Consider the following 27,277-nt stretch of genomic DNA (forward strand, 5'->3'; position numbering starts at 1 on the left):
TGTAGAGCAATGGACATATATTAAAAAAGTGAAATGGAAAAAGACACACTTGTCCACTCTGTCTGCGTTCTGTCTCCAGTGAGTGACGTTTTTCCTCCAGCGGACATTCTCCTGGCACCCATAAGGACTGCGCTCTGAAGGCAAAATGATGAACGAATAATAAAAAACCTTAAAGCAGCAACATTTATTCATACAAACACATGGAGAGCATCTGTTGTACCTCTGCAGCGGCGGACCATCTCCTGTCTTGCTCCGATGGTGCCCAGTATGGCCTCCTCCAGACGAGCCTTCATGTCCTGAGACTTCTTCAAGGTAAAACTGTTGATCCTCTCCAGGGTTTTCTTCCCCTGAGACGAAGCACAATGAACAGTATAATCAAGAAGAGGTTGGTTATTCAAAACACAAAAGTGTAAAAAGGAAAAAACAAATATATGCAGAATAGTGATAGACTGATATATCTGCCATTTTATCGGCACTTTGGCCAAATGCTAGCTTCAGACTTCGTCATTTGCGTCAGTTCTAAAATCTATGAACAGCTTTGACAGTGGATAATACAAATCATTTTCAAACAATTGAAAATAAAATAAAATAAATATATTTTTTTAAATTCAATTTGACATTTTATTTAAAGCGGTCATTTTGTCCCCTGTGGTCCGCTTATAATGTTAGTCTGTATTTTGTGTTTTGTATACATCAGCCATTGATATATCCATATTGATCAAGAATGATGGGAAGGGAATGTGGATGTACCTTGTATTCGAAACAGGACAGACAGAGGTGCAGAAGATCAAGCAAGCGGTTGATTTGTGGCACAGACAGGTCTGAAACCCAGTGCTCCAACAGACCCGCATCTGCATTCTTCCACACCCACAGGAAACACACCAACAGAGTCCGGCTGCACTCCGCAGAGAGGGCGCTACACTGACGGCCTGCCTGAAACAAGCATAAACGCCTTGACACCCCACAAATACTGACATACAACAACAAACACAACACACCAAAGCTGTCGGCGGCCATTGCTGGGCTTGATTAGACATCACAACAGGCAGCCTGTTTGTAACAAGAATATACAATGTCTTTACTCACCCGTATGTATAATAAACACTCTAACACACATGACCCTTATTTCCTCAGCCATACACAAGACATTAATACTCGCTAATGGCCAGTGAGTTCACTTTGACAGCAAGTCCTCTTGTGTATGTTCAGGGGAAGAGTAGTACACAGTACTCTAGTGGTTGAAAGTGGTAATGCAGCTGAATGAACAGAGGTGTGTGTGTGTGTGTGTGTGTGTGTGTGTGTGTGTGTGTGTGTGTGTGTGTGAAGGGCTCCTCTAGTGGTGATGTTAAGACACTGCAGCTGTGACCTCATTCTAATCCAAATGAAAAATTCCAGAAGACCATGAAGTATCACAAGTACTCTATTTCTTTTTTAAGCATTTTCTATCTATCTCAGTAGAGCAATAGTGTGGGGTGAAAAGCTGCGGACAATACATTGCATGTAAATAAACTGCATATGCATTAATATGACTTTTTGATAACACTTTCATAAGCAGGGTTCGTACAGATGCTTCAAAGTGAAATTCAAGGACTTTTCAAACACATTTTAAATTTTTTTTTTTTTTTTTAAGGACTATGCTCCAGATGTCATTAAAACAACAACTTTATTTGTTCATTTTCAATAAAAATGTTATTCATTCAATTTATTTATTTATAAAACATCACTTATTACAAGTACTATTTATCTCAATGTGCATCTTTAATTACACATTCATACAGTAACAATTCCTGGTTCATTCATGACTAAATTAATGTGCAATTGTAGTGTGCTCCCTTAAAACAGTAGTCCATACGACTCATGTGCTGTGTTCCATGTTTTCTAAAGTCATGCAACAGATATACAGTATGTGAGGAACTGACCGAAATTGCAAATGGGTCATTCTGAAAAAATGTTGGCTTTCCATCTTACAAAATATTGAAATTTTCCATTCAGTTTTTGCCCAGAAACACTGAGGTTAAACATTTTACAACATTTTGACATTATTTTTATTCATAAAGGACAGCCTGACTGTTGTTCTTTCTTTTATTATTTCATTTTGTTTCACGAACGAAGCAAGGGTTAACACTAATGAGGGTTAAACGGGTACAACACCAAATTTTGTGTGTGAAAATATTAGTTAAAATGTGAATTCATAACTTTTTAACATGCTGGGAAAATCACTATATGCGTGTTTAAGCAGCCTCTGAACTTTGACCTAAAAAATTATTTTCCAAAACTTTCTGTATTTAAAAAAAATGTTTAAAACATAAAAAAAGTTTTAACATTGATAACACCAATGGCATGAAATCAAGGGACAAACATTCATTTTAAATTATTAATAGTCATTTTGTTTTGCTTTTTTGCACTAATGCGTGTATTAAAAATTAGTAAAAAATAAACCTAAATAACTGTAAATGTCACAGAAGTGGTGTATCAACTGAAGGGGACGAGTATTTATTTTTTTTTTCTTCAGGCAACTGACAAATTCAAATACATTTTCTAAAAAATGTGCAAAACAGAGTCGAGCCATTTCATATTATTGAAGGTTATGTTTTAGAATGATACCTTTAAAAAAAAATTATTTATTTTATTTTTTTTGGCTATTTGAAAGCTTTTTTTATTACTAAAAATGTCAAGGGACATGTTTGACAGCATACTTTGATATTGACCCAGATGTTGTCAGAAACAACCTGTTTCACAACAAAGCATTCTTTACACTATTTGACTCTACTGGTCCCGTTGTATGTTTCTTGCTGCACACGCAACTGTACAGCGTTTCTCGAAACACTGTCACAGTGCGTTAGTACGATGCTTCGTCTGCACCAGCAGAATAAATTTACAGTATGTTTGAGACAATTTTCATGGAACTGACAGTCATGAAAATCATCCGGGATTTTTTTTTTTTATGTAAGCAGTTCTGAGTAAGAAGAATACAGCACACAGAGAGAAGTATGCCCAAAAAAAAAAAAAAAAGAAATCCTTTATTCTCCATGATTCATCTCTGACAGGATTGAATACGTGTTTTTCTGAAAATAAATATATTTAACTTATTATTTGATTTAAGCAAAGTATTTAACGATTTTCTATAATTTAAGAACTTTTTAAGCACCCTGTACAAACCCTGCATAAGGTAATAACATATGATAACATTAAAAGTACTTTCACAGCATTGATTAATATTGGTTAAGAGATCATTTCTGCATAAACTAATACATTTTTAACATTAAAAGTTGTATTTGTTAATATGAATTAATGCATTATGTACTAACATAACTTACAATGAACAATCATATATTTATAAATAAACCAAGATTAATAAATGCTGTAAAAAAAAAAATCATTGCTAGTTCATGATACTTAATGCATTAACTAATGTTTACTAATAGAACCTCATTGTTAAATGTTTACTAATGTTTTATTTTTGGGCTTTGTATTGGACACAAATAGTGGACAGTTACAGGAAATTGTGATCTGGACATGTTGCAGGCCAGGCTTGAACCTGCATTGCCTGAATGAGCATCATGGCTTAACACATTCATTAACCGCTGTACCAACGTTCTGGAAACTATAACGTTGAAAGTTAAAATTCAGAACATTCACATCCAATTCAATGAATAATTTCACAGCATTTATTCATCTTGATTCATTTATAATACAAACTATAAATAAAAGGGTAGGTTGCATGAATATGTTTGTATACTTTTACCATCAATTTAATTTGGTACATAATTTTAAATGTGATGCCATTCAGTGGATCTACTGTAAGTGGTCTTTTGCTTGTTCATACTTCTTGTGCAAAAAAACAAAAACAAAAAACTTTTATTAAGATTTTTTATTTATTTATTTTTTTATGTTAATCACAAAAATAAAATTATTTATTCCAAGTTATTTATTCATCAGCAGGTACTCACCACTGGAGGTAAAGTGAAAGGATTGGATTTGGAATGGGGGAGTGGTGAGCCAGCTATCGCCATAGCAACAGACTGGCTGATGGTGCCATTGTCTGGGTCGTTATCGTCGACGAGCACCGAGGCGTGACGTACACGCTGAGGGGACGTGTCTGTGGCACACAGAAGTGGAAAGATACAGATCTCAGATGAAATAGGACTTTTGTTTAGTTTTTAAATATCTCTCTGGAGCTCTGACCTTTGCAAGACTATTCAAGTCATAAACAATGAGTTCGTATAAATAACGGAAAAGATAAGCTGGCTGGTCTATTGTGGGTGCTGGGCTATAGACTGACTAACCGGTGAAGTCGTGAAGCTGGGGTAGCGTCTCCATGACGATGGGGATGAGTGGCAGGTAGAGCTGGGCGATGTGAGAGCGGACCTGATGGTCTGTGTAGCGGGGGTCCGCATCATGACTGCACAGCAGAGAATGCAATGCACTGATTGCCTTCTTGTGAAGGAAAAACACGCTGAGAGAGAGAAAAATAGAGAGCGGTATGAGGAGTATGTATTTAGGAGTATCATAAAAATATAAGTCTACTACAGGGATGCACAATATACTAGTGATCAAATCGGGATTGGACATAAATTATTTTTATTATTATTATTTGTATTGCTTTTGTGGTGGTGGTGGTGGAGGAGAGTCCCCTGGTCACCATGTAAAGCAATCTGAGTGTAGTGCCAGAAAAACGCTATATAATTGTAACATTCATAAAAAAAAAAGTTACATTAAGTAATTATAATGGAAGTGAATGAGGCTAGTCCGTAAACATTAAAATACAGTTTCAAAAATATTGCTACAAGATGTGATCATTTTACATGTTAACATGTCTTTAGTGTGATAAAATCACTTACTATCCTTTCCTGTGTAGTTATATCCAATACCAGGATTATAGGTTTTGTTGTCATGGCAACTAAATTGTAATATTATATATGCTATGTGCATGTTCTGTCTCTTTGATGTATTCGAGGTTATATATTTACATCTTGTGACTATACTTTTGAAACCATGTGTATTTTAACGTTTATGGATTGGCCCCATTCACTTCCATTGTAAGTGCCTAACTGTAAAAGTATTTTCTTTTTTTTTCTTTTTTAACAAACGAGGCATGAGTCAAAATCATTTTTGTGGAAATCAACATTATGCCACAAATTCAGCTGAACTTGTTTGAACCTGGAATATTCCTTTAATACTGACTGTTTACTTGAATGATTACAAATAAAGAAAAAGCATCTGTTTACTTATGTATTTAAGAGAAATTGTTATAATTTAATTGGTTAAAGTAATATTTAAATTTTTTCATATAATAGTGTGTGTTTATTTGCATGTTATTTTTGCTGTGCTAATGCATGGAGTATGGATCAAGTTTGGAGAATAGCTAAATTAATAAAATGTAATATCTGCCAACATATAGGTTTTCAGCCATGACAGAATAAAATAAATCGGCTTTTGGTATCAGCCAAATAAATAAATAAATAAATTAAAAAAAAATGTACATCAGTGCATCCCTAGTAAAATACTTGACCACTGAAGGGAAGGTGTCTCACCCCTCTCTGTCTGGCTCAAGGATGAGTGACAGTTCAGACAGCAACAGGCCGGAAAGAAAATGCTGCTGGCGGAACAGCACAGACAGTTCGAACATGCTGACCACACCTTGATCCAGAACATGACATGAGAATGCTGAACTCTACAAAAAAAGAGAAACAGAAAGTGTGCTTCAGCACCACCATGGTAAAGTGCAAATTATTCCTTAACAGAAACCCCTCCAGGAGCATCCAGTTTGATATGACAACCAAGTTCAGGCGTAAACTCTAAGCAAGCTGATAGGTTCTTTGAACTGATTGTCTGTTAGCCAATTAGCTCACTCACATCTCGACAATTGGCTTGCATGGTTTAAGCTGATAGGTCCTTTAATATGTAATTGGGTAACTGATCGACTCATGTACTCTCTCTTTGCCTAACATTTAAATTTGCTCAGAATGCAATTAAGCTGTTTTCACTGCAGCATGCTGCAAGTTTTTTTCTCTGAAACCACATCCACCCCAGCTCCACTGTCTAGATCTGCTACATGGGGATTGTTTGTAATGTCTAATTGTGCAGTCTCCGCCTCGTCTCCTCCACATTTTGAGTTGACTATCAAAATCCTTGTCTTAACTTTTGCAGGACCACAGACAGCACACATACATCACAGCTAGCTTTTAATCTTCACCCTGCATGCTGCGAATGAGACACAAAAACCCGCATTTATACAAAGAAACCTGAACATTCACTTAAAAATCCCATTAATGTTAGTAAAATGTGATTAGAATTTGAAGTGCTTAATAAGTAGGCTATAAATCTGAAAATAGCAATGTGCTTATATTCTGAAAATAAATGCTCATAAATGTTTTTACTGATATAAAAAATGTGACATATATACATACAGTATATGCAGCATATATTTTCAAAATATGACAAAAATGGCCATTTTCATAAAAAATAAAAAAATAAAAAAAAACGTGTGGAATTTAAATTTGTACATAAGCGCTCAAATATATGAACTCTAATTGTATATGTGTATGGCCATATATCAGATTTCAATATCAGACAATGTAATAATTGCAACAGGCCTAATAATTGAATCCTCATTTGTTTTAGTTTACAGATTTATTGCACATCTATTTTAAACTCAGAGAAGTTGCATTGTATGAAGCAGAAAATTAAGGGTCTTCCAATACCCAGAGGTTTCACCTAAATGTATGGTAGGCCTATTTTTGTGTGTAATTTTTGCTTGCTTACTGCACATTCAGTTATTGTGCAGTAAAATATTTACATGTAATTGCATTTACATTGTAATAAACACAATTACGGAGGTATAAAATGATTTGTTTTTTTATTTGTTTTTTTCCTCCCCAATTTGGAATGCCCAATTCCCAATGCGCTCTAAGTCCTCGTGGTGTTGTAGTGACTCGCCTCAATCCGGGTGGCAGAGGATGAATCTCAGTTGCCTCCACATCCGAGACCGTCAATCCGCACATCATATCACGTGGCTTGTTGAGCACGTTACCGCGGAAACAAAGTGCGTGTGGAGGCTCATGCTATTCTCCGCGGCATCCACGCACAACTCACCACATGCCCCACCGAGAGCAAACCACATTATAGCGACCACGAGGAGGTTACCTCATGTGACTACCCTCCCTAGCAACTGGGCCAATTTGGTTGCTTAGGAGACCTGGCTGGAGTCACTCAGCACACCTTGGATTCGAACTCGCAACTCCAGGGATGGTAGTCAACGTTTTTGACCGCTAAGGTTAAAAAAGTGCTATATAAGTGCAGACCATTTACCATTCACAACTCAGCATGTCTCCATGCTTGCTCTGCAGTAGCAGCAGAGTAACAGATCTAGTCCACCAAGACCAATATCCTATCAATGTCATACCCACAGTAAAGGAATGTTCTGGGTTCAGTACAAGTTAAGCTCAATCAACAGCATTTTTTGAATAATGTTGATTACCGCAAAAAATAATTTTGACTCATCCCTCCTTTTCTTTAAAAAAAGCAAAAATCTGAGTTACAGTGAGGCACTTACAATGGAAGTGAATGGGGCCAATTTTTAAATGTTAAAATACTCACGGTTTCAAAAGTATAGCCAGAAGACATAAACAATATGCGTGTTAACATGTTTTAAGTGTGGAAAAAAAAATCCCTTGTTCTGTGTAAAGTTATAAACAATTTAACAACTTTGTTACAATGACGATGTAATGTCAACAAACGCTAAAATGACTGTAAAAATGACAATTTAATCAACTTTACAGCTCAAATAATACATGAGTTTTAACAGAAGAATTAATGTAAGTGCTTTTATAAAATAATAAACTTCACATTCCTGTGTTTAAACCCTCCAAAAATTGGCCCCATTCACTTCCATTGTAAGTGCCTCACTGTAACCTCCATTTTTGCTTTTTTTTAAAGAAAAGGAGAGACTAGTCTAAATACTTTTTTGTGGTAATCAACATTATGTTACAAATGCTGTCGATTGAGCTTAACATGTATTGAACCTGGAACATTCCTTTAACATGCTAAATCTTTCCGAGAGTTGTCACGACTGAAATGTGGTAGACAGGCAGCAGCAGAACAGGATTTGAACTCTACTGTCAGCTCCCAGCATTACAATGAAATAAACATCAACGCACAGTTACATACCAATCAAGTAACTCCAAATCACTAACACTACATGTCAGGATTTTGTGGGCAATTTATAGAAACATTTTCAACAGCTCACTCTCCCAAACCCTTTCAAGATGAACATGCACTTCTAGCTCTCAAGAGTGAAAAACCAAACATTTAATTATTGACTCTCCCTGCAAAGCTGAATTTGACTAGCCTGAGGGGAAATAAATCGGCCTCATTTTTATTTACATCCCTCATGCATAATCATTTTTCAAGAGCAGTCAAGAGCAAGAGATGTGCATTGAAGAATTAAAGGGGCATTCCAGGTTCAATACAAGTTAAGCTCTATTGACAGAATTTGTGGCATAAGGTCAATTGACCCTTCGGTAAGCCCCACCTTAAAAGCGCTTCTGATCAATCCTGTCTTAGCAACTGTTGTCCTGCCGCCATTACTCTGACATGCGTTTGCTATTTTCCAATGACAGCCTATGGAAGTAATGTGTGTTTGAGTACTTTTAAGCTGGATTTTATAAAAAAAAAAAAATGTAAAGAACATTGTTGTCGGGTCATTTGTAATAGTGACACGAGTTACCCAGAAAAGGAAACGCAGTGTTTTTATTTTTTTAAATTTTAAAATAACCTTTAAATAAATCTGGAGAAGAGCATGTAATGGATTAAACCGTGTCATCCCTCATTCACAAATGAAAATATAACATCTGCAACAACACCTACATTTGCTCTAAGGTAAATTAAAGCTGATAACTGAACGTTAATTCATTTATATATTGATTCAAGTCATAGTAAAAGCGATAGTAAATAAAGAGTTCACAGGATCAAAATGAGTGTTTTATGAGACGTTATAAACAGCTCTGTTCACTTACACTAATGTTATTAGATGTGTAATCACTATTAAATAAAGTTTTTCTCTTTTCAAGTGACTGTAATAATCGTTTGCCTTGATTCTGATTCACAGTCTCCACAGTTTTCATTGTAATTCAACAATTTCTTTTACTAAACACTTCAGATAAATATGCATTACAATGTCACTCTTCATACCAGCCCACGTAAAAATATTATCCATTCCGTTTATAAGAACATTTTGCCAAAAACCACGTCGCTCATGGCAATCTCCCACTCATTCCAATGATGAGTTCTGCAGAGCTTGTCAGAGCGAGCAACCGTAACCAAGGAGGGCGGAGAATATATTACCACAGAAAATAATTTAAACATTTTTTTTTTTTTTATAGTAAAAATTAAAAAGTAAAAATCATGGCTACAGTAACACACTTACTAAAAAGAAGAAAAAAATAGCACACCTGATAAATTATCAACATGTACATAGGAAAAAACACTAAAGTAAATAAACAACAAAAAGATCCCGAACACTGCTGCTGCTTGCGAATATACAATTTAAACTAAGTTTCAATGATCTATACATTGTTATCTGGATAAAGAACTGTTGTATTAAGGTGAGCGTACAGTATTTTTTTTTTTTTGGATAGATCTTATATTTGAGTAATTTGTTTGACTTCTCCTGATGTCTACTCAACGTGTGTATTTTAATGTATATTGTCTGGCACTGTGTACCATTGTAAGTGCCTTACTGTAACAATGATATTTTATTTGTTTGATTTTTTTAAACTGAGTGACAAGTCGAAATAATTTTCTGTGGTTATCAACATGAAGCCACAAATGCTGTCGATAGAGCTTATCTTGAATTTGTATTGAATCCAGAAAATGTCTTTGAGTAACAGAAAAGCACTGAGCTTGTATAAAAAATGTGCCACATGTTTGTGAGCATGTGTGTGCACCTGAGAGGTTGTGGAGGATGTGGAAGGTGATGGGGACGCAGGGGGACTGAGAGTGGCACAGGGCAAATTCAGGGTGATGTAGTGTTCGTGACTGCAGACGATTCGGATGAAGTCCATCCTCAGTGCTGTCAGAGAGCTGGGGTTCTGCGCTGTGTGCAGTTTATTATTAATCTGAATACATACAAATGCACCAAACAGTTATTTGAATGTGTCACACAAAAAGAGCTGTCTGTAGGAAAACACAAGAGATGCATACTTGTGTGGGTTGGGAACTGAGAACCGGTTCCTGTTTCTAAAAAATACTGGAACTGAATGATTTTCATGACAGTCGGTTTCCTTGATGGTAAAATGTTTTTTTTTCTAACAGCCTTCTGACATACAAATAGCTGTCACTGCAGTTTACATAAAAAAAAAAAAAGGAACATACTTCAGCTTTTAAGGGATAGTTCACCTAAAAATGAAAGTTCTTTCATCATTTACTCACCCTCATGCCATCCCAGATGTTTATGTCTTTCTTCCGCTGAACACAAATGAAGATTTTTAGAAGAATATCTCAGCTCTGAAGGTCCATTCAATGCAAGTGAATGGTGACCAAAACTTTGAAGCACCAAAAAGCACATAAAGGAAACATAAAAGTACTCCATAAGACTCCAGTGGTTAAATCCATGTTTTCTGAAGTGATATGATAGGTGTGGGTGAGAAACAGATCAATATTTAAGTCCTTTTTTACTGTAAATCTCCACTTTTACTTTCACTTGCAGATGTGAAAGTGAAAATAAACAGGTACCAAATGTGACTTTCAGCTATAAAACTGAAAGTAAAAGAGGAGATTTACAGTAAAAAAGGACTTAAATGTTGATCTGTTTCTCACCCACCCCTATCGTATCACTTCAGAAAACATGGATTTAACCACTGGAGTCTTATGGAGTACTTTTATGTTTCCTTTATGTGATTTTTGGAGATTCAAAGTTCTGGTCATCATTCACTTGCATTGTATGGACCTTCAGTGCTGAGATATTCTTCTAAAAATCTTCATTTGTGTTCTGTAGAAGACAGAAAGTCATACACATCTGGGATGGCATGAGGGTGAGTAAATGATGAAAGAACTTTCATTTTTGGGTGAACTATTCCTTTAAATCAGTGTAATTACTTACTGGTTGTTAACTTTAAAAACACAGTTGAAGACATAGATGCATACAGTTTTGTCATAATATATTATATTTTAATTAGGGCTGACAATTTAATGTAATTAAATGCAATTAAAAACATACATCTAAAAAAAATAACGTGTTAAAACAAATTACACAATTAGTCATGCCACCGGACCATAGTAAGGAATATTCACCTATATGTTTTTAGGAGTCTTGCTCAGCAGGGGGCAACAAGCGCAACTCCAACTGAACTGGCAGTGCGCAGCTGTACAACCAACAAACCACATTTACAGACAGCAGAGAGCTCAAGAGGACGCATTATTGCAAGATTCTCAAGATGTGTTTTTCTAAGTTTCAAACTTATGTGTTTATGTCACAACACAACCAAAGCATCTGACTGAAGCATGTGTACATGGACATGTCCTTAGAAAAGTACTTTTAAGTCTACGTCGAACAGATTGATGAATTCACTTGCAAAATGGATTGCTGTGTACTGTTGGCTAATGATAGGCTTATGTTCAAAGATATGGAAATAATTTATTGACTTCTAAACCACTTTTTGTATTGTCTTATGAATGATTTACTCATCTGCCACAATAATGTAATGCATTTGAATTATATGAATTATTAAATATTACATTTAAAATCATTTAAATATAATACGTTATAATGATTTTATGATTATTTATTGAATTATTTTCATTTGGGGGCCTTTCTCTGCATATACTGACATATGTGATTTATTGATCAGCACATCATGTAATTGATTTGATTAAATTTTTAATCAACTGACAGCCCTAATTTTAATTAAAAACAAAAACAATCAAATATGATCCAAAAATGCAGTACTGGTTTTGTTTAGTATATTTGTTGTGTGTATAGTAAGGACCAATTATTGTTCAAGTACTTAAATAATTGTTAAGGAACCAGGACCATTAAGTGGAACCAAAACCATTCAGATTCTTCTGATTCCCATCCCTATGCTTGTGTATGCGCATGCACCTGTTTATAATAGGAGCGGATAAGGTTGAAAACAAAGCCTCTGTCCATGAGAGAAAGCAGGTCATTGAAGAAAAAGGCCAGACTGCTGTTTAATCTCTCCACTAGCTCAATATCCTGAAACACACACAGATACAAGACCAGACAGAGATAAGCATACTTCCTGTTGAATCAGCTCTCCCGTGAATAACAACAACAGTAAACAGTTAAAAAAACAGAGCGGAACCCACAATAAGACCAGACCTTACCTTGTGATATCTGCTGGCTATGTCTACGCTGATGGCACACACTAAGGCAGCAATGTCATCCACAAAGCGATCTGGAAAGCGCTGGCGTCTGGGTATGTCCAGACGTGAAGACAGGAAAAGATGATGGGCCATGCTCTTCACCTGTTATCACACCAGAGGAATGAGTGATATCATCTTAAGCTTTGGTTTAAAAAAGCAAACTATTCCTTTAAACTGTTGCTGCAGATGTCGGCTGAGGGTTGGAGGTTCGACTGACCATGAGTTGGAAGAAGAACCAGGCCTGCTGCAGAGACGCCTCCCTCAGGGTACTGGTGCTCACCACCCACTGGAGAGCCAACTCTTCATGAAGCAACTAAGCATGGAGATCATTATTAAAATCATGAAGATATACTGAACCAGACACATGAATGTACACTCACACATAATCAAGTTTTAGTGGACAACCTGTTATGCACACATTCTGTTCACACAATACAGGCAGAAAACTGAAATGGTAATAAGACACATCTGTGAACAAGACAAAGTGACTGAAGGATTGGGTGAGTGAACGAAAGAATGATGGAAAGAAAAGGAAAGTGAACGAGTGAGTAAATGAGACAGTATGTGCTCTACCTTCTTGGCGATCTGCCTTGAGGGAGGGCAGAGAAAGGAGGCAGTCTCGATGAATGCAGACATGCGATTACATCCACGCTCAATGGCCTGCAGACCAGCAGGTGAACACAGGAGAATGGTGGTGATGGTGGCGATGATGATGATGATGAAGGATGGAAAGGAAGATCAGAGAAAATGAGGAAAGAGGGATGAAACAATGCCTGCTGGATGCACAAAACCAGGTCCTTTTACAAACTGATCAGCTGTTGTAGGAGTTGCACTGACTTGTCCATTAGTTCTCGACCCACTGGGTCTGTGTCAACTAGTTCTGGATCAGATTACTTCAGTTGCGCTTGTTCTACATGGTCACAACAAGAGGAAAATGTATCTGTCCACAAACTGCATAATTTGCATGGACAATTTTAAATACGCCAATGCGATAAAAGGAATGTCATAACCGAACCGCCCTGGCGCTATAGACATCCGAGATGGTCATTTGAAGTTCCTTTGTTCACACGCAAAATTTTTGCCAAACCTCCTCAAAATAATCAGGTGATGCCCAGAGACTAACACAAACTCTCAGTGAATGGGACACGACTGTTTTAGCACCAGTTAATACAATGGAAGCAATAATGATCTGGCAATGGAGATACAGTACTTGCTATAGTTTACTTCCATGTTGCTTTAGTAAACTTAAACATGAAATAATCACATAAATAGGATTTATTGAAGTGGAAATATATATTGTGACACTATTCCATATCTCGAGTCACTAAAGACCCCGATACACTTTTTGTAATTAAACAATTAGAAAAAAAAGTTGTTGTTCTTTTTTTTTTTTTTGCTAGAAGATTCATTAGAGAAATGTTGAGGAATTCTAGAGAAGTGGGGGCATAACTCCAAAATATGTATGAGGTAAAGGAGATAGAATGAGGTCCCGGGTCACTAAGGACCCGAGGTATGCATTTAAGGGTTAGCTGAAACATTAATTGTATGTAACCTGGGTTTTATATTTCCATCACTGTGAGAGGCATGTATTGTTGTTGGTATTAATGGTAACTAGTTTTCTACATTTCTTCTGACTGGCAGGCAGGAGAAGCACAGCAGGAGAAGGAAAGACAGAGTTGATAGATTGGAAAGGTGGCATCGACACACAAAACCTTCCATACAAAAGCTCACACACTCCCAGAAATGTACACGCATGTACAAACCTGAGAGCCGGTAGAGAAGCTGGCACAGGATTATTGTGTAGGATGAGAAAAATCATACTAGTGAGACAGTTAGTGATGGTATGAGGGTGTAGGAATGGGATACAGTCAGACTTTGTAGCATGTACATTTTGAGACAATTAGTGTGTAGGGTTTGAGACAGTAAACTAATGTTGGGTTTGAGGTTTGAGACAGTTACAAGTAATGTTATGTGTGTAGGGTTTGAGACAGCAGCAAACAATGTTGGGTTTAAAGGGATAGTTCATCTCAACTCTGTAGGTCCATACAATGCAAGTGAATGTTGAGCAGACCTTTGTAGCTCCAAACATCACATAAAGGAATAAAAGTAATCCATATGACATTAAATCCATATCGTCAGATCAATATAATAGGTGTGGGTGACAAACAGCACAACATTTAAGGCCTTTTTTTATTCTAAATCTCCACTTTCACTTTCACTTGTGAAACTAAACAGGCACCACATGTGACTTTCAGATGTAAAAGTGGAAATTTAGAGTGAAAAAAGGACTTAAATTTGTATCTGTTTTTCACCCACACCTATAATATCGCTTCTGAAGACATGGATTTAACCACTGGAGTCTTATGGATTACTACTATGTTTCCCTTATGTGCTTTTTTGGAGATGCAAAGTTCTGGTCACCATTCACTTGTATTGTATGGGTCTACAGAGTTGAGATATTCTTCTAAAAATCACCATTTGTGTTCAGCAGAAGAATGAAAGCCATACACGTCTGGGATGGCATGAAGGTGAGTAAATGATGAGAGACCTTTCATTTTTGGGTGAACTATCCATTTAAGGTTTGAGACTAAATAAATGCTACATTTAATATTAATGTTAGAACATAGAGTTCCAAAGGACATCATGTTTATAAGGTTTGAGACAGAAATGGGTATTATAAGGGCATATTTGAGACAGTAACAGGTCATGTTAGGGTGCAGGGATTGAGAAAGTAAAATGTTATGTTGGGTTTAAGGTTTGAAATATATAACAAATAATGTTGGGAAATAGGGCCTGAGACAGTAATAACGGGGTTCCCACACTTTATGACCAATGAATATCCATGACCTTTCCAGTTGTCGATTATTACTGGATATGTGGACATAAAATTGTTCCATAGAGTTTTTGAGGGTAGATATCCATTTGTGTGTGTTTAATTAATACATTTAAACGATTATACTTATTAAAGTACAAATGTCTCCAAAGGTCAGACTGATGTTTTACTCTATACAAGCCCTCACAAAGAGCAATATCTAGCAAATTAAATATTTTAGACCAGAATTTATGCTTTAAATGAAAAGTTTACAATCACAACAGACATTTCCATGACATTGGGAAACTGTGGGAACCCTGTAACCAGTTATGTTAGGGTGTGGGGTGAGGGTCTGAGACGGTAACAGGTCATTTTAGGGTGTAGGGTTTGATTGGCACCTGTCTGAGCTCACAGCTGGAGTTGGGGTTCCGACGGAGCACGGCCCTGGAGCCCCCTGGAGCGTAAGCAGAGTTTACCCAGGAATGCGAGCGGTCTATCACCTGCTCATCCACCGACGATACAAACAGACACCACAGCACAACACGGGAGGGGAGGAAGTGCAGGAACATGGAATTAATTTAGGAGGAGGGAAAGGAAAAGTCAGGAACACAGTGAAGAAGGGGTGGGGAGAAGAAAAGCAGCACCACAGCAAAACCCAAATCATTAGCTGTGCAATCAACAGCTGGCACAGGAAACATCTCAACACATGCAAACACATGAATCTCTGAGCCTGCAGCTCCATCACACAGCACAAAGAGTGCTTTAGATTTTCATCAGAAAAAGAAGAGAAAGGACAGAAAAACCAACAAGCTGTGTAATGAAAAACAACCACAAAAATCCCTCAAAGTACTTATTTGAAGGGATAATTTGCTCAAAAATGAAGTCAACTTTCTTCCTTGGAACACAAAAGGAGAAATTTTGAAGAATCTTCACAGATATTTTCATATTATGGTGACTACAAGCTGCAAAAAAGCAATATGAAAGTATCAATAAAGTAGACCAACTTGCTTTAGAAGTCTTTTGAAGCCATTCAATAATTTTGCTTAAGACACAGACCTAAATTTAAAGGGGTAGTTCCCCCAAAAATGAAAATTCTCTCATCATTTACTCACCCTCATGCCATCTCAGATGCGTATGACTTTCTCTCTTCTGCTGAACACAAACGAAACGATTTGTAGAAGAATATTTCAACTCTGTAGGTCCATACAATGCAAGTGAATGGTGACCAGAACTTTGAAGCTCCAAAAAGCACAAAGAGTCAGCATAAATGTAATCCAAAAAACTATGCTGGTTAATGTCTTCTGAAGTGATATGATAGGTGTGTGTGAGAAACAAATCAATATTTAAGTCCTTTTTTACAATAAATCTCCACCTCTGACCAGCCCCGTCCAGTAGGTGGCGATATGCAAAAAAAAAAAAATAATAAAAAAATAAAAAATGTGGAGGTGATTCAGCATAAGAAAATCATACAGATTTGGAACAGCATGATGGCGAGTAAATAATGAGAGAATTTTCATTTTTGGGTGAACTATTCCTTTAATACTCAATTCTTTGTACCCGTAGCTGCCAATCAAGACAAGAACAACACATGATTGAGAAGTCACACTGAGGTAAAATTGAACATCCAGTCAGAAGCCAAAGGAGGAGCCTACCTTGCTGCCAATGATTCTCTGCACCTCCTCATCAGGGGTGGCTGGTGTGGAGGCCAGGTCGGGGTTGGAATTACTAATGCTTCTGGAGCGGGACAAGAGCAAGCTGCTGGGTCTTGCCGTCGCCCTAGAGAGCGTGGCATACTGGATGGGGAGCTCATATGGTGCGGCTCCAACTGAAAAAGGATGAGGGTAGCATTCAGTGTATGACCTCAAACAAGCTGCTCTTGAGAAAACTCCTCTTGTGGCCAAATGATAGTGAGTGTAAAAGGTTAAGTAACTTAAAGGTTAAGTAACATTTACAGTTTTAGTAATGGTTCAAATAACTCTCTAAGGTACACAGAGGGCATTTCATAGACTTAAAGGGATAGCTTGCCCAAAAAAGACACTGCCATGTGGATAGTTCATCCAGAAATGAAAATTCTATAATTTACTCACCCTCATGTCGTCCCAGATGTGTATGACTTACTTCTGCTGAACACAAATTAAAATTTTTAAAAGAATATCTCAGCTCTGTGGGTCCATACAATGAAAGTAAATGGCGACCAACATTTTGAAGCTCCAAAAAGCACACAAAGGCAGCATAAAAGTAATCCATTAGCCTCCAGTGGTTAAATTAATGTCTTCTGAAGTGATATGATAGGTGTGGGTGAGAAGCAGATCAATATTTAAGTCCTTTTTGACTATAAATATCCACCTTTGACCAGCCCTCTCCAGTAGGTGGCGATATACAAAAATAAAAAAGTGAATCACCAAAAAACAAAAGAATGTGGAAGTGAAAGTGGGGATTTATGGTAAAAATGACTTAAATATTGATCTGTTTAACACCCACACCTATCATATCGCTTCTGAAGACATGGATTTAACCACTGGAGTCATATGGATTAATTTTATGCTGCCTTTATGTGCTTTTTTCAGAGCTTCAAAGTTCTGGCCATCATTTACTTGCATTGTATGGACCTACAGAGCCGAGATATTCTTCTATAACACTTCGTTTGTGTTCAACAGAAGAGAGAAAGTCATACACATCTGGGATGGCATGAGGGTGAGTAAATGATGAGAGAATTTACATTTATGGGTGAACTATCCCTTTAAAAGGAAATAAAATTACAAATCCAGCCAGAAAACTACAATACTCTTTGCAATTTTAATCCATAATCAGCAAAAGGACTATACAAAAAATAAGACGTGAAACAAAAATTAGCTCTGGTAATCAAATTTAAAAAAGAAATTATGTGTCCATTGTCAGAGATGTGTTTATCATTCACCAATAGGGGGTGATACAAGCTCTGTGGTGGGCAGGTGGAAGCAGTAGTGGATGAAGGAGGCCAGCAGATTGTTACGGCCATGGTGGTCCTGGTTCCCCTCCAAGTTCTTATGGATCTGGTTTACCAGCAGGGCCATGGCTTCAAAGGCAGCACGGCCAAGATTTACTGCATATGGAGGAAGGAGAGAAAAATGGATTAAAAAAAGGAAACTAACAAAGGAAATAATAAAAAAAGCTTGCTTGGCCTGCTTAGGTAATTGCCCCTGACAAAATATTTGCACTTTCCTGTTAGTCACTTTGGAAAGAAAGCACCTACAAAGAACATAAATGTCATGTAATTGTATAAAAGGGATAAAAATAAAGCAAATCCAAGATGTTGCAATAAGACATGAGATAAAGAGATTAAAGAGAGGGATGTTTAAGGCCAGAGAGCAGAAACATACTCAAACACAGATGTGAATGCTTGGCCAGAACCGTTGCACATGCTAAACATGTGTTCTTGCATTACTGTGGTCAGTAATCATGAGGTCGATAGAGTTAACTTTAAAGATTTGTGCTATTAATCCCAGATTAATGTGGACAGATGACTATAAGCCATTCGTAGGCTGATTTGCCCAAAAAGTGTAAACACTGTGGTACTATACTGTAACACTGCTCTTGTTTGTTTGAGCGGTCTCAAACATCCTGACAAAAGAACATTAACATGAGTTTGGAATGAGACTATCCGCCTACTTGACCAATGGCACACAGGGGAGTGTTCAGGAAACCTGTTTGAAAATAATCATTTTTGGAACTGCGTTTGGTGACACTAGTGGCATAGAAATTACACACTTCCCATTACAACTGGATTTTAGGACACATTTAGTTACGCAATGACGCACAACATCAAGTGTTTGCGTATTTGCATTAAGTATGTTTTGGGCCTTAGAGCACAGTTAGTGTTGCTCACCGATCTGTCCTGCTATGACAGGAGGGTGCACGATTAGCAGTATGAGCTTGCTCATCAGCTGATGCAGGAAGCGCACACAAGTGTCCAACAGTGCCCCCTTCAGAGCAGCCATGCTAGCCTTCAGCTCCGCCTCCACATTTGCCTCTGTGATTACAACGTCCTTCAGTCTAAATGGGAATGAGTACTCCTCCAGAACATACACAAGAGTGAAGAACTTGTCCAGGTGTGGGTCCTATACACACATCAAACAGGCACATATAATAATGTAACATTATACAACATGCTTTTTCTCTCTTGTTTGGTGTTTGTCTACCTCAGCATGTTTAATCTTTTAAATATTTAATTTATAAATCACAATATTTATAAATTCCCTCTGAAATTGTCATTTTTCCCCAATCAGAGGAACCATCCCTTTTAAGTAGATTTAAAAGGCTTAATGCAATTTGTAAAAAAACAGTTTAAACTGTTTAAAAATTACCAAGGCATCTTTTTCACCTTGTTTTTCACTTAATGAACACTAGACTGATATTTAATCATTTTAATTTGTATATGCACCAATATATCAATGCATAATAACACAGGAAGTATTTACCTACATTTATTTTATTTTTTTGAGTAATGAAACAAACTAATAATTAAAGGTGCAATCGGTAAGTTTTTTTTCCCCATGTCATCTTGGACTTACACTGACACCTAGGGGTGTGGATGCAGCATCATTCAAACACACTGTGTTTCAGTTTCTGATGCCACTGTACAAAAATCACTAATCACTGTAAACCATGATATATTTAATCCATGAGTAAAAGTGTCCAACAACAGGGTTGTTACTGAGATTAAGCGAGTAGTATTCAGCTGGTCATGTGATTACAACATGGCAGCACCTATGAGGGGACCCTCTCCATGTAGAAAAAGGCAGCATTTATAAGGTTATTGATATGACTGGAGTCTTCATATTACATGAGTGCTCATGATTTTATACAAATGTTTTAAACTGCAAATAGTTTGAGTCGTCAGTTTTTTTAATGAGGAAAAAGATAACTGAGTGCATCTTTAAATCAGTTTGAAATCAATTAATTAAAAAAGATGGTTTGAACAGCTTCATGGAAATGAATCAAACTTACCAACTTTAAATCAGAGATGCTATTAAAACACTGGTTACACTTTACAATAAGGTTCCATTTGTTAATATTAGCTAACTACATTAGATAACATGAACTAACCATGAACAATACTTTTACAGCATTTATTTATCTTGGTTAATGTTAATTTCAACATATACTAATACATTTTCAAAATCAAAAGTTGCATTTGTTAACATTAGTTAATGCAATATGAACTAGCAATGAACAATTGTATTTTTATTAACTACCATTAATAAATGTAAAAAATACTATAAAAAAATATATTGTTCATGATACCTAATGCATTAACTAATGTTAACCAATGGAACCTTATTGTAAAGTGTTACCAAAACACCTCTTTCTTAAAGGGATAGTTCACCTAAAAATGAAAATTCTCTCATCATTTACTCACACTCATGCCAACCCAGATGTGTATGACTTTTTCTTCTGTAGAACACATAGATATTTAGAAGAATATTTCAGCTCTGAAGGTCCATACAATGCAAGTGAATGGTGGCCAGAACTTTGAAGCTTCTAAAAGCACATAAAGGCAGCATAAAAGTAATCCATATGACTTTAGTGGTTTAATCCAGATCTTCATTAGCGATATGATATGTGTGGGCGAGAAACAGATCAATATTGAAGTCCTTTTTTACTATAAATCTCTGCTTTTGACCAGTAGGTGGCGATATGCAGGAAGAATGTGAAACGGCAAAAAACAAAAAAGAATGTGGAAGTGAAAGGGAAAGTGGAGATTTACTGTATAGTAAAAAAAGGAGTTAAATATTGATCTGCTTATCACCCACACCTATCATATCGCTTCAGAAGACTTGGATTAAACCACTGGAGTTTTATGGATTACTTTTCTGCTACCTTTATGTGCCTTTTGGAGATTCAAAGTTCTGGTCACCATTTACTTGCACTGTATAGACCTACAGAGCTGAAATAGTCTTCTAAAAATCTTCATTTGTGTTCTTCTGAAGAAAGAAAGTCATATACATCTGGGATGGCATGAAGGTGAGTGAAAGATGAGAGAATTTAAATATTTGGATGAACTATACCTTTAACACTCTCATACTCACAAGTTGTGATACAAGGAGGGATCTTAAGGAAACAAAACAAATCACAGTGCTGCTTAATTTTATAATGCCAGCAGTCAATGTGAATGTTTGAAAATCTCCACCCTTGTGTTTCTATTGAATATTATTTCCTAGTTGTGTGTTGGTGAATGTTTCACTGTGTACACAAGCATTACCTGTGTGTGAACTGAGGAGGCTGCTGTCACTTCTACATTAAAGACTCCTTTGTGGTTGTCCACCCATTTCATCCCTGGTAACTGAACCTGAAATACACACAAGCCACATCATATCCTCACTTCATGCATTTTCATGCCAACACAAACAGTTGTTATCATGACACCAAAATCATTTGTTGATACCAATACCAGTGAAAGTTGACAATTCTAGTTACCAATTTCAGTACCATAGCAAAAATTAAATGAAACAACATTAAAATACTCCCTTATTAAACAAGTTTGCACAAGTATTAAAGTGGTCATTACATGAGGAATCAAAATGTTTGTATGTTTCAGTTCATTGTCCTATAAAAAAAAAAAAACAAAAAAAAAACACTGCAATTTTCAGAACTCAAAACTTCCTCCTCACTGCAAAAAGAGTATTTGTTGAAACAAAGCTGCCAAAACGACTCGTTCTCTACTTCCTCCACACTGTGATATCACACTGTGGTAGACTCCATAACAACACATCAATGCCTTATCACCTCCATAGCCCCGCCCAGCATCAGTGAGCAGTGAGATGGCAATGAGAGAGCAGACAGCCAATCATAACAGTGGGTTTACCGTCAAGTCTTAAAGGATAAGCAGCACCAAAACAAAGCATTTCTGACAGAGGGTCAGAATGAGGGTGGAAAATGATCATGTTTTACACATAAATAACTGTTTTTTGTACAAAACACTTTACTAATATTATAAGTGAACCTCAAGGAACATATTAAAATAATAAAAAAAGGCATGTCACGACCCCTATAACAAATAACGTGATAATTACATGTACCCTTCAACCCAAAGCACAACATGGCTCTAGATTAGGGCAGGTTAAAAAATATAGGTCTTCCGATTAATACTGATTCTTAAAATCCCAAGATTGATCTTTTACTTTTAAACTAACTTCAGTTTTGGTTGTGTTGATATTTATACATGTTGATTAAATAGTAACTGTACTGCATAGATTGGGCCCTGCTGTTAATTTTTTTAATTACATTTTCGTAATGTACTAAGTTAGAAGGTTGACAGCATTAGCTGAGAGAGAACTTCTTTCCTATATAGGCAAAATGGACATTAGAACTGAAATATAGGCTACCCAAATTAATCAGAATCGAATCAAATCAAATTAAATCTAGAGCTTGTCAATGAAATTCGAATCAAATCAGGAAATCTGTCTCAATATCCAGTCCTACTCTTAATGATTTTCTATTAGCTGCAGCAGTACTAGTGCTTTTTCAGTTTTTTTTCCCTGTTGTGCCTGTAAGCTTTCCCAAGTTCAGTCAGACAGCATCCAAGTGTCAATTTACAAATCCTACTATGTCTAAGACTTGGCTCAAGAATATCAATTACATAATGTGACATTTGCACAGTAGGCCAAACTGAATTGCTGGCAGAAATTGGAGAGGGGGTGTTAGCTTGTCTTATTATTTCTACATGAATAAGCAGAGAGTCAGGACACTAGCTCAGTAAAGTTCTCTGTCTGCCTGAGAAAAAGGATGATTCTGATATATTAAAATTTAGCTTGATGTCCATTATTTTTCTGGCTAATGTTTTGATGCCTTTAAATTCAAGCTAATCTATATTTTATCTCCAGGTTGATGTTTATGGGTGATTACAAGGGTGATAACAACATATCGGCCCAATATAAATAATAAATGTTCCTTAGACCAAAGATGGCAGGTAAATATGTACAGTAGGATTGCTCCGATTCCAAAATTTTGCCTTTGGTACGATACCAGCCCTGGTTACTCAGTATCGATACTAAATCGATACTATAATCAACAAACAAAAAGCCTCAGATTTTTGATGAAATTACACAGAAAATGACTTGATTAAAAGAACTGCATAAAGTCTCACAGATACAAATTATGCATTTTCCATTTTAATTTTTCTAGATTCCATGTTAAATGTTTTAATTAAATGTTATGTTCAAATGATGTTTAATCAAATTGATACATACAGCTTTAATCAAGTAAAAATATAATAATTACCTTACTATTATATATATATATATATATATATATATATATATATATATACATATATATATATATACATACACACACACACACACACACACACACACACACATACTCACACTACCAGTCAAAAGTTTTGAAACACTTACTCATTCTTTATTATAATTTTTTTTTCACATTTTAGAATAATAGTAAAGTCATCAAAACTATGAAATAACATAAATGGAACTATGGGAATTATGTTGTGACTAAACAAAATCCAAAATAAATCAAAACTGTGTTATATTTTAGCATCTTCAAAGTAGTCACCCTTTGCCTAGAATTTTCAGACATGTACTCTTGACATTTTCTCAACCAACTTCTTGAGGTATCACCCTGGGATGCTTTTAAACAGTATTGAAGGAGTTCCCATCTATGTTGGGCACTTAGTGGCTGCTTTTCTTTATTATTTGGTCCAAGACAAAACTAATTTCAAACATTTAAGCATACACCTTCAGATCAAAAGATTTTTAAGATCATGAGAAACATTTTAGTCAAGTGTTTCAAAACTTTTGACCAGTAGTGTATTAATTAACAGTATTAATGAAAATCACAACATGCTGATAATACACTTGCGTTTGTGATATTGCTTACAGATGATAATAATAATAATAATAATAATAATAATACAAGCATTTAATATTAGATAATTGTTATTATGAGTATTATTGCTACCTTTTGAATATTCCATTTTTATACAGTAGTTATATTTTTCTGTATTCAATATCACGGATCAAGTTGAACAGAGGTTTCATTTTAGTGGGACTTTTATTTTGACCTGTTTTTGATGGGTTATTTATATCAAGCTTCCCATTAATGCTGGGATAATCCCATCGTGACTCTCGAGCTGAAATCTCCGAGCTGCACCGGAGGAGTTCATTTAAGTGTTAACAGCCGTTTATACTCTAAACACACTGCATGAAAATGAAGCACCAGCAGTGTGTGTTGAGTTTGTGTGAGCGTGTGCATGCGTGCGCCCGTGCATGAAGCAGATGACAGAGCAGAGCAGCACCTCGTTCATTCTGTAGCGTGCAGCGCCTGTGACGGTATAATATTTAATTAAATTACATCCTTCTGCTGTTTAATGAACACACTTGGCCATATCCAGAGGTTTATTATTTTATTTTCATATTGTCATCGATTTCATCTTAAAACTGTCACATCTCATATCGTTTTACTAATGACAGCATACTGTATGGTACTGAAATTAGCAACAAGATGATATTGTACCATTTAAATTTGTTTGGTATTGCGATACTTCGTTAGTACCGGTAAACTGCGCAACCCTAATGTGCAGTAGTAGTTTGTGAGTTCTGAAGGAAAATGCAAACAACAACAAAGCAACACTTTCCCACACCCATTCCAAAACTGAAGTCAAATCCAGAGCAGGATAAATGGCTTACGTCAGGAGTGAGGACCGAGTAGCTGGGTGGAGGTTTCTCCACCAAGACAGGGAGACTGAAGGAGCCAGTGCGCAGGCGGCCGTGCTGCATGAGGGGGATCCACTGCAGAGAATAACATGAACTGCGATTAACCTCAAGATATTTGCACACAGCCACGTGCAGTTCAGAGGCATCACCGTACTATATGTGGCCTACAATCACGTGATACAACAACTTCAAAGTGTCAAAAGCAAAAGCAGGGGAGGCTGTTACTGTTTCCCAGCAGGGATGGAGAGTGTGTGGGAGCTGACGCAAAAAGGATGCTTTAGGTGTCTCTCGAGGGGGCGGGGGGGTGGGTCACACAAGGGTGAGTGTTTCATTGGGTAGCCTGGAGTGCTTTTTGAGCACTGCGGGAGGGTGACTGTCAGGAGAGGGAAGGAAGGAAGAGGAGAAGAGAGTGGGGTCCTTCTCTTACCGTGTAGCCCACGGGCGTCTCCAAGGGAGTGTTCTGCTTGGGCTGGCAGCTGATGTGATAGATGGTGAAGAGCAGGTGGTGGTTGTCGGTGAGGTTGGCGGGAAGCTTCATCTTTACTTCCTCGTAGAACTCTGGGGACCTGCACAGATGGAGAGAGAGAAAATATGAGAGAAGAAATTGAGAAGGGCAGAGAGAATGTGAAAAATGGGTTTAAAAGGAATAGTTCTCCCAAAAATGAAAATTTGGTCATTATTTTCTGACCCTCATGTCGTTCCAAATGTGCATGGCTTTTTTCCATGGAACACAGAAGGAGATGGTTTGCAGAATGTTCATGCTGCTCTTTTTGATACGATGAAAGTGGATAGGGACTGGGGCTGTCAAACTCCCCCCAAAAAAAGAGAAAGAAATAATAAATAAAAAAAGCACTGAGACGTGTCATGCCAGAATTGTCTTAATGTCGGTCACTTGAAAGATGCATGACATTTGAAAGATATGGTGAAGGACTTGATTTTTAGCAAATAATGACTTCTGTCTGAAGATTTCAGTCTGTTGCATTTTTACCTTTATAGGGCAATTTTTTTCTAACAATTTAAAACAAACTATGCCTCATCAATTTGTCAAATATGTTCATTTACTAACTTCATTAATACAAGTTCTGAAGTTTGAGAATGTATAACCTCTTACCTTTAAGGAATATTCTGGGTTCAATACAAGTGAAGCTCAATTGACAGCATTTGTGGCATAATGTTGATTACCACAAAAATGTATTTCAACTTGTTACAGTGAGGCACTTACAATGGAAATGAATGGGGCCAATTTCTGGAGGGTTTAAAAGGCAGAAATTTGAAGCTTATAATTTTATAAAAGCACTTACATTAATTCTTCTGTTAAAACTCATGTATTATTTGAGCTGTAAAGTTGTTTAAATTGTTATTTTTACAGTCATTTCAGTCATGGCAATGACTTTACACAGAAAAGGTTAGTTATTGATTTTATCACACTAAAATCATGTTTACACGCATATTGTTTATGTCTGTGGCTATAGACCAATCCACAAAATTTTGTATTAAGTGGTGGCAGAAAGCCGGTAGACTTTTGTGTTAGACTTGACAGATCAGATGATTAAAAGAAAGTACAACACAAACCCATCGTAAATACAGACATATTCTTAGCTATACAATTATTATAATGAGTTAATAACAAACATGAAACAATGTACGCTATAATTGTTTGCTGCAAAGTCGTGAGTTGAAATGATCTCCTTAGTCCAGTCAGCTGACGGCTTGAAGCCACAGCCATCTACGAGAGCTCTCGAAATAATTTTTCAACAACAGAATCCAATAAAAGATTACTTTTTGTGCACGGTTTTTGCCACCACTTCAGTGTTTGCCGTAAGCGGTGACGTTGCCAAAGGATTGGTCTATACTTTTGAAACTGTGAGTATTTTATCATTTAAAAATTGGCCCCATTCACTTCCATTGTAAGTGCCTCAATGTGAATTTATTTTTGTGGTAATCAATATTAAGCCACAAATACTGTCGATTGAGCTTACCTTGTATTGAACCCAGAATATACCTTTAAGAAGTAAATCAACATCAACTCATATTTATGTCATAATATGCATAACTAGGGCCATATTTGAATATCAAGAACTAACTAGATGTTACAAGTAAAAAAAAAAAAAAAAAAGAGAGAATGCATTAAAAGGGCATTTTTTGGCCACACATTTTGAATTTTGGGGGCTTTTTGTCATTTTTTCCCCAATCCCCTCGTAATTTCTGACCACGCAAAGCTATCTTCTTTACTAAAAGTACTTTTATGGTGCTCTTATTGTGCATTTTTGTAAACTGATAGGCTCAATCCCCATCCACTTTCACTGTATGGAAAAGAGCAAAATCAACACTGTTAAAAACATTTCCTTTTGTGTTACACAGAAAA

General features: G+C 36.5%; 1 protein-coding gene across 4 annotated transcripts in view; it reads right to left on the bottom strand.

Moving 5' to 3' along the window:
- The window catches only part of LOC127449944 (dedicator of cytokinesis protein 6-like), an 81,447-nt gene that overhangs the window by 21,458 nt on the left and 32,712 nt on the right, over nucleotides 1-27,277 (bottom strand). Inside the window, exons 17-34 of one of the 4 annotated variants that reach the window (XM_051713584.1) lie at nucleotides 25,340-25,478; nucleotides 24,886-24,987; nucleotides 21,438-21,524; nucleotides 19,062-19,293; nucleotides 18,114-18,278; nucleotides 16,849-17,021; nucleotides 15,595-15,696; nucleotides 12,958-13,044; nucleotides 12,602-12,697; nucleotides 12,346-12,486; nucleotides 12,101-12,214; nucleotides 9,948-10,118; nucleotides 5,535-5,674; nucleotides 4,287-4,456; nucleotides 3,951-4,099; nucleotides 751-933; nucleotides 221-347; nucleotides 50-134 (exon numbers count right to left, since the gene is read on the bottom strand). In XM_051713584.1, coding sequence (XP_051569544.1) covers nucleotides 50-134; nucleotides 221-347; nucleotides 751-933; nucleotides 3,951-4,099; nucleotides 4,287-4,456; nucleotides 5,535-5,674; nucleotides 9,948-10,118; nucleotides 12,101-12,214; nucleotides 12,346-12,486; nucleotides 12,602-12,697; nucleotides 12,958-13,044; nucleotides 15,595-15,696; nucleotides 16,849-17,021; nucleotides 18,114-18,278; nucleotides 19,062-19,293; nucleotides 21,438-21,524; nucleotides 24,886-24,987; nucleotides 25,340-25,478 — 2,463 coding nt within the window. The remainder of the gene's footprint in view (nucleotides 1-49; nucleotides 135-220; nucleotides 348-750; nucleotides 934-3,950; nucleotides 4,100-4,286; nucleotides 4,457-5,534; nucleotides 5,675-9,947; nucleotides 10,119-12,100; nucleotides 12,215-12,345; nucleotides 12,487-12,601; nucleotides 12,698-12,957; nucleotides 13,045-15,594; nucleotides 15,697-16,848; nucleotides 17,022-18,113; nucleotides 18,279-19,061; nucleotides 19,294-21,437; nucleotides 21,525-24,885; nucleotides 24,988-25,339; nucleotides 25,479-27,277) is intronic. The other 3 variants (XM_051713585.1, XM_051713586.1, XM_051713587.1) reach the window with 3 other exon arrangements.

The sequence above is a fragment of the Myxocyprinus asiaticus genome, chromosome 13 (assembly GCF_019703515.2).
Source record: "Myxocyprinus asiaticus isolate MX2 ecotype Aquarium Trade chromosome 13, UBuf_Myxa_2, whole genome shotgun sequence".
Lineage (NCBI taxonomy): Eukaryota > Metazoa > Chordata > Actinopteri > Cypriniformes > Catostomidae > Myxocyprinus > Myxocyprinus asiaticus.